General features: G+C 36.4%; 1 protein-coding gene across 1 annotated transcript in view; it reads right to left on the reverse strand.

Moving 5' to 3' along the window:
- LOC131593001 (lysine-specific demethylase 7A-like) overlaps positions 1-15,696 on the reverse strand; it is a 61,666-nt gene that overhangs the window by 16,213 nt on the left and 29,757 nt on the right. The window contains exons 3-10 of the mRNA XM_058865086.1: positions 13,357-13,474; positions 12,374-12,534; positions 10,553-10,694; positions 10,111-10,297; positions 9,109-9,271; positions 6,333-6,420; positions 5,494-5,600; positions 2,769-2,860 (exon numbers count right to left, since the gene is read on the reverse strand). Coding sequence (XP_058721069.1) covers positions 2,769-2,860; positions 5,494-5,600; positions 6,333-6,420; positions 9,109-9,271; positions 10,111-10,297; positions 10,553-10,694; positions 12,374-12,534; positions 13,357-13,474 — 1,058 coding nt within the window. The remainder of the gene's footprint in view (positions 1-2,768; positions 2,861-5,493; positions 5,601-6,332; positions 6,421-9,108; positions 9,272-10,110; positions 10,298-10,552; positions 10,695-12,373; positions 12,535-13,356; positions 13,475-15,696) is intronic.

The raw sequence follows: 15,696 nt of genomic DNA on the forward strand, positions 1-15,696 counted from the left end.
GATGACACAAAGCCATACTGATGATCACTTATTTTTTTTACCCTCATTGCAGTAATCACTTTCTTTCCCTTTACCATGGTCAGTATAGAGCAATATTTCCAACATTCATTAGAGTCGTAACTTTAAAAATACCTTAAGACAAAGGGTATTTCACCCTGATGAAAATTCAATCTCAAGAGCAAATCAAGAATAATCATGAGTAACCAAGATTCAGATTTTTTAGACATCTTCCTGACATCCAGTTCTTAAAAATTACCTTCTTAGCTTATTTAAGATCTAATAGGTTGGAGAATGCAACTCAGGAAAAAAACCTATTCCTTATAAAAAATGTAGAAAGCTGTAAGAGTTTATGTTCCCTTTAACCCTATGAAACCATATCAGAGACAGATTTCACACACACACACAGTAGAAGTCCAAATACTCTACAGTTAGATTTAGCAAAATATTTCATATGTGGTTTAAATGTCCCTCAGAACACTTTTAGTTAGAATTAAACAGATAAAATATCATGTAACACACAGGCTAGATGACTGACATGAATTCCTGTAACCAACTATTTCAATGGAAAAATATCCCAAACACTTTCAGCTACCCACATTTCTAAAATGAGATTCGGCAGCAAAATGATTGCTAGAAGCAATTCAGTACTTTATGTGCATTTCATTGAACCTGGCTTCCTCTCAGTCATTAAAACAAATGCTTTCTTCCCCTCCCAAAAAAACACAACACCAACATATAATCATGATATGATTATTCATTTCAGTGCCCCTAATTCCACAGGGAGGATTAAATCAGCTGCTCTTATTTCCCATTGTTCATTCTTTGAATGTATCATACCTCTACACATTCACCCTGGAGAAAACAGCAGCCCTGTCACTAAACTGTATACTTTTTCCATCAAGTTATTGGTCACTTTAGGACCATTCAATCCTTCCTACTTCCCTCTCTCAGAAAAAGATGTTTGAAATTCTCTAGAAAATGGCACAAAACAATCCTCTAGGATAATTCACCTATGTTGAAAAGACATACTCCATGACACAAATGTGAAAGCTCACGAGAGAGGTTCTCATTTGAGCAGAACATATTTGCCATTTTTCAGGAACTGTCTGAAATCCTCAGCATGAACAGATCATCAGCAATGTACAAAGCTATTCCTGCCCTCACCTACCTACAATTCCAAACCTATCACACATGTGGTCTGCTGCAAAGCAAGACTGGCTCAAGGATGAAGCAGGAGCCAGAAAAGTAGGCAATGAAATGCAATGAAGAAAATGGACGCAAGGTATGAAACATGATAGCTGGTGGGATGCAGACAACACTGTGGCTAAATCACTGATGCTCTGCACTTCACTCACAATGGCTGTCTGTTCATCCAGTGGTTTGGGAATACCCATAGGTCTCATTAATAAGCGTTCAGAATGCAGCAAGTGCAATTGATTTTTCTTCCACAGAGAAGCAGAAAACATATCACATTCCACATTCCAAAATACTTAATGACTTACTAGACAGAACACAAATGCTACAATACTACACAGTGGCAATCTAGAAAAAAGGAATTTGGATGCAATTTCAAATCAAAGTAAGGATTTATATAGGCTATGTTTGATCTCAGGTCAATAGCCTGATCACTTGGCTTGCTTATTTATCCATGCCACAGATGCAGAGATGGCTTGGGTTCCCACATGGTTTAACAGCTTAGGCCCAACATCCTGTAAACACTGTGACATTGCTTGCTAACTAGCACTCATCCAGAACAGCAGAGAACAAGAGACACTGGAGAACCAACTCCGAAGGCTGGCAGAGCTTCATCTGGGATTGGTAATGCTACACAGGCTGGAGCCCAGCACATTCCACACGTAAAACACTTCTGCATTTGCACCTCATGTTCACTTCCACAGAGCTCATCCTGTTGGATGCAGCATTATGCAATTATCATACATGTTGCATAATAGTTCTCCTACAAGAAGAATTTGTGGGCAGAAAGAGCAGAGAGCTCCCACAGAGTCAGTTCAAGTCTGGCTTGCAACAAGGCAGTATCACAGGCAGCAACAAACTACAATTAATACCCTCAGTCAGAAGCAAACTGCCTGTCAGTGAACAGCACTTCCCAGGAGCACTGGTTCCAAGAGGGCTTATAAGCATAGGCACATGAAAAAACACAGGGAGTTAGACCAGACCCCGTTCTGTGCCGAAACAAAAAAGCTTTCCTGGACATAAGAGCACCAGCAAAGCCAGCCCTGATGGCACACTTATGGTTTTACAAGGGTCAATCAGTGTTGAGCAAAGACAGTATCCAACTGAAGTTAATATTCCTCAATCTGAATCTTAACTGACTCTTTAGCAGGTGTAGCTGAAATATGCTTTCCACACCACATGAATGGAAAATGCTAAACACCATGGCATTTCATCCCTCCACTGCCTCAGACTAGGATTAATTGCCTATATAAACACACTTCTTAGAAAAAGCCCCACCTTATCACCTTGTCCTCTGGCATTCTTACGCCATCCTGAGGTAAAGCAAGATTCTACTTCAATCAGGTACAATACTTGAACTTATTAAATGGTCTAATAGACTTTATTAGCATCACGGAATATGAAATTGTCATTATGATTCTTCCCCAAATCAGCAGTATGTACTTTCAATAGGCTTTTTCAGTACTCATTAACAGATAAAAATAATCTTGAACTTTAAAAGGGCATAAACCTTTACTTAGTTCTAAATCAAAACAGAGCTCACCAAAATAGCAAACAAAATCACTAATACTTACTTCCTTTTTCATCCATAATTTTAAAGCAGTAAGTAAAGCCTTCACTCCTTGCACTAAATAACTTGGAGGCTGGAAACCATCTTCCCTCAGTTCTAAAAAGGATACAGAAACCAATTTAGGAACACTTCAAGACAGAAAACAATAGAATGATACCTACCTTTCAGCCAATAAAGTTGCCATTGTGCAACAGCACAGTAAAGGAAAAATTGTGCATGCAAATGAAACATGGCATCCTGCTTTTATGTGCATACTGTAATAAGAATGACCATGTTAAAAACAAATCCAACCCTTAAGTGATTCTACATAAAACCTTTTTTTTTTTTTTTAACTTGTGCTTGTATGAATTAGGGTTTGTTTACAACATACTAAAGGTCATTTAGGGAAAAAGAACCCAGATCTAAAATACAGAACAAAAAAAAACATATTTGAAGAAAGAAATCACTTCTATTTCATTGAGAAATATTTTAGTCAAAGAAGACCAGCAGGATGTGGGATGTATCTCTAAATTAGAATTTGCATTGCTTATCTCCATACATATGCAAATGGCTCACACTAGCATATTTCTACTTCCCAAACACTTTTTTGTCACTCTTCCAATTATCACAGTCCTCCCTCACACGGTTTACATCATTTTTACTCCCAAAATCAAAGGGACAGGGGGTGGAAACCACTCTGTTTCAGAAGCTTCTCTTCTTAGGGAAGCTGGTGTTCCCAACTGATTGCAATTCTTTTTCATTCTGTCTTTTGCTTCATGATAAAGCATGAATAAAGGGGGTAAAAAAAGAAGGGAAAAGACAAATCCTCCATAAACAGCCAAAAGCAGATTAAAACCTCTCCTCATGTTCCTGACAAATATTTCCACTTGTCAATAGCAAGTGGATCAACACTAGAACCATTAGGCTCATTTTAGTCCCTTTAAAGAATACACTAATGAAACACTATTCTTATGGATAATGTATTAGGAAGCTGGCAAAAAAATGAAGGTTCTGTGAGTAAACAGCTGCTCTTCTCTCAGAGGCCTTCTACTTGTTAAAGGGTATGAGAGGTAATGGCAGCAGAAATCTCCCTGGCCATTAGCTGACTCAGTTTATAAAATTTTAAGAATAAAATGGAGTACCACAGGCTGAATTTTTTAGATGCAATAGAAACAACTGCATGAACTTAAAGTAATTCAAATTAATGGGTACAGCATACATTGACAACAGCACACATTGCCTATTTTGAAACCCCAAGAATTAAGGAAAAATATTTAGGTGAATGTAATAATACTTATCATGAAACACTTTCTGCTAACAGAAAGTCAAAAACAAAATGTTTGTGACCCTGTTACCATTTTATATTAATATTATTTGTTATATATATTTTATATTGAGAAGCAGAAAGACATGCTGTGTTGATTTTGCTTACTGACCCGAATTTCATAAGAAGTACTGCTAATAGTTGGACATCACCATTACCCCACAAAACCAAATTGGCATCATCCTTTACTCATAAAATTATGGATTCTGACTAGCAAACACCTAATTCATGTGAGTCTTGATGCCAAAATCCAATGTAAACTTCACCCTAGCCATGGAAACATCCATTTTTATTTTTTATGATGTTTATAGGTCATAGTGTTGTTCAGTGACAAAAACATCTGCTAAACTAAAGATTAAACATAACATGAGACAAGCCCACAAGAGGCTCCCAAGGAGTCACATGACAAAAAGGGGAGAGGGAAGAGTGGGGTGAACAGACACCGTTTATAGTTACCTAGATCTTACAGAAACATACATGTTCCACTGCTTTTCCAGCAGGAACACAGCCCCTATGGCTCCTGACAAGTTTGTAAACATTAAATATGCATGAATGAGACAAACCAAAGCAAGCTTTGAAGATAAAAATACTCTTTCTGGAAGGAAAAGTTTTCTGCAAGTTTGTTCTGTTTGGTAAGATTTCTGAGTTGCTCTAGGGTCACCCCGAGACTTTAAATGCTCATTTAGGAATCAACGGTTGTTCAGTGCTTTAATTTGCTGAAAGGAGATGAAATAATTTTCAATAACTTGTACTGTTTCCACATCAGAAAAGGTTACATGGGATTCTGTTCTTCCAAAACAGAAGTTGAATTCAGTAGCCTCCCCTGAAGGTTGACTTCTATCTTTCGAAATAGATCATATTATTAAGATCAAATAGAGCAAGCAGAGGGCAAGATACTTGAGGAAAAGAAGGTGAAGTCAGATAGGCACCCTCTCAAATATAGATGGGTACAAATACAGTAATTAAGGAGTAGATGAGGAAGTTTGGAAAAGAACAGCAGCTGTTAAGAAGTGGAGGCTGTTGAGACACCTCTTGGAAAAGCACTAATATAAGAGATTTAACACAGCTCATAGGAACTGATGCATCTTTCCTACAAAAGCCCTCAAAGACATCTTTCCTTTCAAAACCAGGAGCAGAGGACAACAGGCACTGTGACTGGAAAGGTCACAGAAAATTGCAGAAGTACAAGAAAATTTTCTTGTTTGGCTGTGAAGCCACCACGAAGAAACCCATAGATACAAGTTAGTGGGATCATTTCATTAACTATTTGCCCAAAGACTATCAAAAGATATTTAAAGATCTTAAAAGATATGAAAGAAGCCTGGGAGAAAAAAACAAAACTGATGCTATGGTCCATTATCACATAAGAGAAAAAGAATTCTAAAAGCAGATACATGTGAATCTCTTAAAACAAAACAAGCATTACCTTTCAATGTTTCCAGTAAGTTTTTGGCCACAAACCAACAGATGGCTTCAAAGAAAGGAAATTTGAAAAGATCCGGGGTTTTAAGCCTCTTCTCCATTTCATAACACCTGAATAAATGCAAATATTACAAAACATGAATGTTTTAATTATGAAATTCATTATTCAACTATGTAATCATTCAAATTGACACAATGTCCAAAATAAAATGAAATAAAATAACCATGGCCATGATAAATAAAAGAAGTCAAGTACCACATAGTTAAACCCCAACAAGACCACAGACAAGATTGAACTCTGGTCTCATTCAGGCTCTGACCTTATCAAGTTTGACTGCGGCACTTCTAAGAATAAAGTTGGACTTCATAAAACTAGGATACAAACCCAATGTGTGATCTTTTAACAGATGGAATTTTATCGGGATTCCACTGTAATAAATAAAAACAATATGTTTAGAAGACAGCTCTACATCTTGGACAAAAACTAAATACAGCTGCCCTTAGAGCAATGCTGACTTGAGGATGCTCATTTCAACTCAGTGTCGCACACCTGGGCTTGCTTAGTTTTCTTTTACTCACTTATACTAATCTCCAAAGTAGAATTTTCTTTTTTTTCCTCCTTTTAGTCACTTAAATTCTTGCACAGCCTTCATTTTGCTATTGAAACAAACTTTGCAGAAGTAAAATAAGAGAATGTGCTTGATACATTCTAACTGAAAATGCCACTATTATCTGTTAGAGAGCCTGTACCAATTTAATCCTGGTTAGGCGCATGAAGAAGAATCTCTATGAAAAGAATATCCTACTTACTGGGGAACAAGTACAGCAAGAGCTGAGACTAACCTGAGCTGCATGCCAATGTTGAGGTTGTGCAAAAAGTTTCCTCCAAAAGCCATACAATCCTGAGATGTGAGCACAGCGTGAATCCAGCCTGCAATGACAGATTGTGAAACTCAATACATACGTATGAATGATTCTGAGACTGTTTTTAAATACGCATATAAGTAAAAATCCTGCTCCTGAAAGAATAAAAAGCAAACAGATTTGTATTCTGTGCTAGGAACAAATAATCTAAATTTTAACAACATGCAAACTACAGTTTTTCAGAAATCTAGTGGAACGGTAGCTTTCTGAAATAATTAAGTTTAAAACATTTATCACTGGGAGGGGGCGGTAAGGTTGCAAAGCCAACTTTTCAAGTAAAAACTCCAAAAGTTTTCACTCCAATCCACAAATATAAACAACTCAGGAGGGGAAAAAATATACTGAACAAAAGGTCAAGTCATAAAAATAAAACAAAATTATGTGTCTTTCAATATTTACATGTTGCTTACAGTAACTGGGTTGTTTGCACAACATAAAGTCATTTAGCAATACTGAAGTTTCTCAAATAGGAATTCAGAAGTGGTCCCATAAATTATTCTAAATACAGTCATTCTAAGTCAAGTGAAATTATGTTCAGTTTAAAACCCAGTCTAGACACACTATAAAGTTTGTCACATAATTGAAATATTGTCCTTATGAAATCCACTATTCAACATGGTAAAGCAGGGCCAACATTATGCTATTGATCTAGCTAATTACTACTGGATAATTTCAACTAAGTACACAAAAGAACACATTACATGAGGTTCCTGATTAAAAACAGTTATTTATGGAATTTATACTGTGGAGCTTTAATGTAAGTAAACTACAAGTAGACTCTCTTTGTCAAGCTCTTTGTTCTGATTTTGCATGAGTTGGCCAGACATTTGCGGACTACTTCATGGTTTCACTGAGTGTAGGCAAGATGGACAAACACAGCTTCTCAATTTGAGGAAAGATCAGACCAAATCACAAACAACTACATATTACAAACTAGCATTAAATTCATGCCCTGATTCAGATAATAAATGAGCAGTTTTGTGGCATACCTGTATCAACTTAAGACTTTAATTTTTTTATATTCCTGCCTGCCATTTTTATGCTGCACTTTTGATCAAGGTCTACATAACAAGGAATAAAAATCTGGTGTAAAGCACACAGAATATCTTGAATAATATTTAAATAATTCTAAAGAGCCTCCCAGTTGATGCTATTCACTTGTATGCAAGATTAACTTAAGATCAGAAAACTACTCTGAACATATTTCCAAGATTATAAAATAATTATGACATCCACTAGCATCAGTGCAAGCAGAAACAGCAAGTGGTTTTCACCAGAGATCAGGGTTTTGTTTTTTTCAAAGTCTTTACTCAGTCTTACCGAATTTCCCATTTTTTTAAACACCTGTCTTGAAATCTAATTTCATTTACAGGTTTTTCCACTGTACTCCATTATATGTATGTGAAAAAGTATGTGTTATACACATACATGCACATGTGTAGATACATATTTGTATTTGAAAGTATCTTTTTATGTGTACACATGTTGAAATACATGTACACATGAGAAATTATCATCTGATGATACTTTTCTTCATGGTCACATTACAGTGATAGCTCAGATTCAGCTGATCACTTAGAAAGCAGCTAACTATTTTCTGTGAGTCACAAAGTTCTTCATTCTGTAATTCTGCTTTCTCTGTTCCTAGATGTACGAACTTACATGGACAATTAATGCTATCTCTTGCTGGAAATACATGGTTTTAAAAGCTCTGGCTGTTCAGGAATGTCAAGAGCACACAGAGGACCTCATCAGATAGTACCTATTCTGCACAAGCTGTGAACGAGAACAGTAATCCCTGAACCTCACAGGTACAGAACTGAGCTATGAGAAAAATGAAGTAGTCTAGAAAGTGCAGGATGGAATAACGTACTGATCATAATCTTCAAGGCTTCTTCCAGAAGTAGAATTTTAAACCATTTCCCTATTCCACGTATTCAAAGCTTTCTTTCCCCCCTCCAGAAAAAAGACAGTACCCAACAGTACAAATTTTTAATGATAAAATAATAAAAAGCATTTATAGGAATAGGTAGGATAAGCAACAATACCAAAACCTGGCCGTCACTTTTTGGCAAAATATGGTTTGATTTATTAAAGACTTGTAAGCTTATGGTATTCGGGAATTTGAGCAGCATGAGGGTTTTTTTTTTAAGCATTTCTCTGTGTTTTGTCTTTTATTAAAGAAATTGAATTGTTTTGGCATTTCTCACAATAAAAGCAAACCAAAAAAACCCACCCAACTTGTATTCTTAATACACTAGCCCACAGCATAAGAAGTCTATGTGATGTTTTTTTGTAATAATTAGGCCGAGTAGGCCTTGCAATACTGAAATCTGTAAAAAATAAAATTGTATTATAAAATTAGGGTAAGAATTCAGTCTGATACTTATCAAATAGAGAACAATCTGTGTTCTATTAATTGGAACTACTTCCCTGATAATCAAATTCAACTTTAATTTGTTGTCTTCTAATTGGGTAACAAATACCCTTTCATTCCCTGATAATTGTTATGATTGTCAGCCAGTCTTAAAAGCTAATTACTTGGTTTGAAAATCTAAATTTCTAATTTTTTTATTATTCCCTCTCATCCATAATTTTAGAGGATACCCAATGTTGATAATGCAATTATTTTATAATAATCATAATTCCTGGTGATTAAACATGCTAAGTCCTAATAGCAAGAGTAAAATCTTACCTGTTGGAACAAATAAAGTGTGTCCTTGCTTCACAACACACTTGTAACACTTGTCAACCTTGTCCCCAAAATATACTTCACTCTGGGTGACAGATGAACTCCAGGACTCGTAGAGAGCCAAATTTTCATCAGTGGGCTTGATCAAATAGAATATCTTCTCACCCTATTAGATAAATATACCAAATAAATAAATTTATGTTTTCCTACATCAATGTTGTACTTCCTGGAGGTACACTACAACCTCTGAGTCACTCCTAACAGAGTAACAGATTGACCTAAAATATTCCATCTTCTCACTATGGCATGTTCAAGCTTCCCAGCCCAGTGTCTCACAAATGCAATCCACCAAGAGCTTAAATACAGCATATTAACCAGGTGATGTCTTATGATCTAAAGGAAGCAAACAAACCAACCAACTTTTCACTGGACTACAAAAACAATCCAATTTTTATAAACAATTCATGGATATGCACACACCTACCAAAGAAGACTTTGCCTCTTCTATGACATACACATGGTCAAATTTGTGAGAATAGAAAATTGAATATGCCAATGATTTTAATTTAATCTTTTTGTTTTCCTACTAAAACCTCACTGTATCACCCACAAGTCTACTAAAGTCATCAGTCAACCAATTACAGCCTACAAGTCACCGACAGCATGCTAAAATAAAAGCATAAAAATGCAACACCAGAGATCAGTAATTCCCTTTCAAGCATTGCAAGCACGAGGTTTCATGCAGGTGATAATGCCACAACAGAAGGCTACACACTGAACGACTTTTGTTTCACAGTCATAGACATCCAAGGGGTGGTTGGGCTCTGGAACAGGCTCCCCAGGAAACTGATCATAGCACCAAGCCTGACAGAGCTGAAGAGGCATTTGGACAATGCTCTCAGGTACATGGTGTGACTCTTGGCATGTCCTGGACAGGGCCAGTCCTGATGGGTTCCTTCCAAAAGAGCAAATTCTGTGATTCAGTAAATCAAGAAGTACTCATACCCAGAGAACGTGGTACCAAACTGATGTTCCTCCAAAATCAATATGAAAATCTGTATAGCTGTCCTGGACACCCATTAAGCAATACTTCTGAACAAAAGGCTTAGGGAAGACAGAATCATCTGGCCAATAGTTTTCCACCCATGAAAGCTTTCTGGCAATGTCTGGTACTTCCACTAATTCAGACATCCTTTTAAAAAACAAACAAAAAAGAACTGTTAATATAAGCAGGAGTAAGCATATCTCTTTTTAAATGACAGCTTCCTACAAAGACATTACTTATGAACTAATAAATATGTTTTATACCTACATTACATGACAATGGCTGTCTACATAAAATACACCTCCTCCTGTCTTTCCCACTACAGGCATTATATTCCTACACATATTGTTCAGCTTTGTGAAAACCACTTCCTACATTCAAGGAATTGAAGTCAATACTCACTTTGTGTCCGAGAATTCCAGGCTGATCACATTCAATACTTTGGGTCGGTCAGGATTTGTGAAGTATTTAATGTAATTATGGAGCTTCATTTTACTGTCTGCTTGTCTTGCTACATCTATGACATCTATCACTTTGTCACCACCTGTGAAAAGAAAAGCAGGGTGACTTTCTTAAGGCTTTCACAGAAAAAAGACATTTCAGATATTTAAGAGAAAATTAACTTTTTTCCAGTCTTTGTTAAAACATTTCTGCAGAAAAACTCCACTACTATCATTATTCTCTTGGAAGAGAGACAGATCAGTATAAACCAACTTTTTGTTAGGTTTAACTATAATTACACTAATCAGCTAAGGACAGAATTGAAAACACTCTAAATATAAATCCACTTTCCTGTGGTTAACCAAAAAGAAAAAGTAGTATAGAATGGCTGCATCTGCTTTTAAAAAAAAAATTAAAATTTGGTTTATGTCTGCTATTGCAGAGAGAAGCATGAAGAAAGTTATCAAGGCAGATCTCTTCCTCACTTTTCCTATCCATAAACCATCATCAAACCCCCACCTTTCTTACACACATGCACAAGCTGCAAGCATGCAGTAATTTCACTGAATAATTATCATGGGTGTGTTTCTTTTCTGATGACAATAAAGAGGGGGTTACACACCATGTGTTCTGAAGTGATATATTTAGAGAACTAGACAAGCCAAGGAAAAGGACTAAACCCACCACTATAACAGCAATTGGTTTATGTCCTTTTAGTTACACAATGGCCAAATTTGACACTTAATTTTGGAATGCTGGAAACATGCCTAGATGTACATTATAAACATATTCACTTTAAAACTGTAGTTTTGTATCATCTTGATAAATTCCAGATGAAATAGTACTTACTCAGTTTTCTTATTTTTAATTTCAATAACAGGAAGGTACATCTGTAGCATTCCAATTTTTTCCCTGAACTGGAAAACTTGGCAGGTCAAAATGTATGTACAGGGATAAGACAATCAAGTTTCTCTCTGAATCCAAAGAGGCAGTAATCCAGACAAAAAGATTCAGAAAAATCACCATGATAATTAATTTTTAAGGCAGAACACACATTACTATTTATCATCACAATGGTGACAACACTGCATATTCTGGTGCCTTTGTAAAATATTGATGGGCAGAAAACCTACTTTCAGCACACATCATTACATTAGGTGATCATGAGAACACACTCATCTCTACCATGTGTTACAGGAAATGTCCTGCTGCAGCTGGCTCAGTCTCTGTACTGCACACTTACATAAGCTTGGCACAATTACTGATAAGAGATCTGATAAGAAAGAAGTGGTTATTGGGAAGCCTCTCCCAGGAAAGAATGCCAAGGTAGGAATTTTTTCTGGAAGATTTAATTAAGAAATGCCAATTTACTGAGTCCATTAAGTTTTGTCATAGCCTAACCAGTGATTAAATTTATTAATCCTAAGAGTGATTAATTCAATTCCCATTATCCTTGATATACATGTAGCAGAAAAAAACCCCTGCATTCCACATATAGCCTGCACTAAAATTAACAAGTTTGAAAACTGAGACATAAGGCTATAGTCCTACCACACATCTACCAAACAGACACGGAAAAAAAAAAAAAATAAAAGAAGAAAAAACCGCTCCAAACCACTGTTTTGATTTTACCCTCTGCTAGTCTTGAATTTAGACTAAACATTTAGCACTCTGGAAGCTCTTATAATCATGCAAATATTTATTATATAATCATGCAAATATTTATTTTAGTTTATAGAGAGGAGAAAGACATTTTAATAAGTACTCCAGAGTGACTCTTACCTACATAGCGTTCCACATCTAAAACGGAGAAAGTTGGTGGAGGAAGTCTGAGTCCCAAACCATCTAATTTAGGAACCATAATGGGAACATCAAACCCATGTTTCTCCAGATATCTTTGTGTTAACTGGCTTCCATGCATTTTCAAAATTACTTCATCAGCACTGGCGGAAAGAAAGGATGAAGTATTAGCAGAAAAGCATCCTCCAAGCATTACTGAAATAAAAAAAGTCACAGTTTGGGGCAGGACAGATGGGAATGGCTACACCTGAATCTAAAATAAACACACAGTGCTGTTTTATTAAGTATTTAACTAAAAGACCAAGAAAACAACCTCAACAAGCAAAGAAATTTTTACTGTAATGCATTTTCTGGAAACTCATAGTCCTTCTGTATGACTGAAGAGAGTAATGTAAAAGGATAGAGAAAAGGAATTCAAAGAGAAGGCAATACTCATTAAAGTACATTTTGCTAACAACAGCCACCAGCTGCTCTAAAGAATCGTAAGTCATTGTGTTTCAGTGAGATAGCAAACCAAGCTCAGGATCAAAATATAATCATGTTTCTCCATTTTCTTCTAAAGCACACGAGAATGGGTAGAACATCAGCTCATGTGAATGTTTTATGTTACTTGGAATGAAGCTGAGAACTAAAGGAATGGACAGACAATATTCAGACAGTAAGAGCACGAACACCAAACAAACAAAACCAAAACAAAAAAAAAACACCCACCCTAAAATTCAAAACCTTTCAGACCACCCTGCAGCAGTTCCAGCAGACAACTCATCCCAGTACAAAACTGAACAGTTACTGTGTGAAAAGGCAAATGTGTCCCTCTGAAACAGGGATTCACTGGGAAGAATTGTGAAGGAGGAAGTCATCCTCAACCTTCACTATATGAAGCAGAGAAATGTTAGTCAATTGCACTAAGACAGATGACATTTCACTGTGTTTTCCCACCAAAATATGTAAGGAAGGTTCTGTACCTTGGGAAAGAGCGAGCCCGCAGCTGTTTAACAAAGGTCCGTGTTCCAGCCTGCACTGGTTTGGAGCCATCATCTGGCTCTGTGTAGTCATGTCTGTGCCAGTTTCTCCTCTTCTTCACTACAAGTTTCAGGAAGATTAAACATGGAATTAGTTAAATCAGACATCTCAGATTAGCAATCATCCCATCAGCGAGACAGACATGCCTTGATCACATTTCCGTGATAACAAACCTTATGTTTTTTAATTAGGTGACACTCTACCTATTTCCAACAAATGAAATCTGCAAGACACAGTAACTCTCTGTATTTTTATAGCTCCTTCTATATGAGAATCTCAGTGTACACTATATACAAGACTCCACATCCAGTCCAACACAAGTAAACAGGTGCAGCCTGAAAGCTGTACAAATTCAAAAAGCCAGCTACAAAACTAACAATTGAACTTTAATTTCTTAAAGCTCAGACTTTTTTTTTAATAAACAAAAGGACCACACCTCCTGAATAGCCAGAGACTTCATTTTACACATTCACACAACGATAAGACTTAATCCCACTGTGCTGTCACACCCCATAAGCATGCCCATATCCAGTCTGATAATATTACTGCTATTCACTATCATTTCTACTTCTTATGTCTCTACTACAATTTTGTGTGCAAGCTGTTGTGGGCAGGTGTGATCTTTACAATACATGTAACAAAAGCACTGCACTCCAAAGCATACAAATTCTTAACAGTTTGAAGCTTTAATGCACTGCTACAGCATATTAATAAAAAACAAAGGATAAATTAAAGTTTTATTACTATTTTGGGAATCTGGTAGCTCAATTGTAGCAAAATTGTATTTCTAACCACTCCTTATACTTAAAAGCCCAAGGAAATTGAAACACTAGACATTCTCAGAAAAACTTGTGGTGATCTCCCCATGACAAATGACAGATACCCAAATGAAAAAGAAGTATGTGTAAAAAAAGTGTATGTACTTTCACAGAATCACAGAATGGTTTGGGGTGGAAGGGACATTAAAGATCATCTACTTACAACATCCTGGCATGAACAGGGACACCTTCCACTATCCAGATTACTCAAAGCCCCATCCGACCTAGCCTTGAACACCTCCAAGATGAGACACCCACCACTTCTCCGGGCAACCTGTGCCAGTGTTTCATCAATCTCACAGTAAAGAATTTCTTCTTTAATCTAAATCTACGCTCTTTTAGTTTAAAGCCATCATCCATTGTCCTATCACTAAAGACCTCAGTAAAAAGCCCCCTTATTTCTTATACACCCCCTTTACATATTGGAAAGTTGTTCTGTAAAACACTGAAAGCTGTATGTAGCCTCCCCATTTGAATTTTTTGACCTTGAGTCAAAAGAAGAGGACAAAGTGACTTATGATATTGTGGTTAACTTAACTGCCTGTCTTCAAATTTTCATAATTTCACAACAAATCATTCCATAATGGATATTTCATTGATTTGGCTTCCTGAACCACTCATTTTTCTTCTTCATTTATAAAGAACACAAGCTTACAGCCTTGAATGGAAGTCCTTGGTTGCATCATCTGTTTGTTAGTAAACTGCTCTCTGGAGCACTTCCCCTCTATTCAAATAAACCTGTATTTCTCATCTTTAAACTCTCAACAGGCTGAGAAGCCCTATTAAATCATCAAGAGGTGCCCCTCCAAAAGGGACCACCATCTCACCATTTGGGAAACAAACTCCAAGAGTGCTGAACTTCCAAACTTTATCACTTACTGTACTAAGAAACCCACTAAGGGTCCAGTAATCTTAAGTCTGCATTTCAGTTTTTCCTAAAAAAGCCGAATTCTGCTCCACAGCTAGACAGTTGCTACTGGAAGACTGCCCCAAGATGATTTACTGACACCAGATCTATAATTTAACCACTAATATTAAACACAAATTTAGTTGTGTATGCTGAGGAAACTCAGAAGAGGAAAAAGCTAATTTTATTTGTCAACACAAATAGTGTTTTACAGTAGTCTGCCAAACAGCCTGAAATACAACATCCAGCAAAACCACTGCAGTAATACAAATTCATGGAAGAGCTCATTCTTAAATTTACCTAAGTCATGATGCACCCAAAATGTAAAAAAGCACTAGCAATACTGAAAACACAGCTCACTGTAATAGAAAGCTGAGGATGCATGAGGAGGGGGGAAAATAGTTTTTAAAAAAGACAAAAAAATTGCTGCTTCTCCAGAAAAAACAGTTGGTTATACTGGTTATATGGAAAAATGGACATCTTATAGTCATTACACATAAGAGGGAATAATTCTGTTGATGTGCTGTTTCCCACAGGCGTGACAACATAGACCCTCT

Source organism: Poecile atricapillus, chromosome Z (assembly GCF_030490865.1).
Source record: "Poecile atricapillus isolate bPoeAtr1 chromosome Z, bPoeAtr1.hap1, whole genome shotgun sequence".
In the NCBI taxonomy this organism is placed as follows: Eukaryota; Metazoa; Chordata; class Aves; order Passeriformes; family Paridae; genus Poecile; species Poecile atricapillus.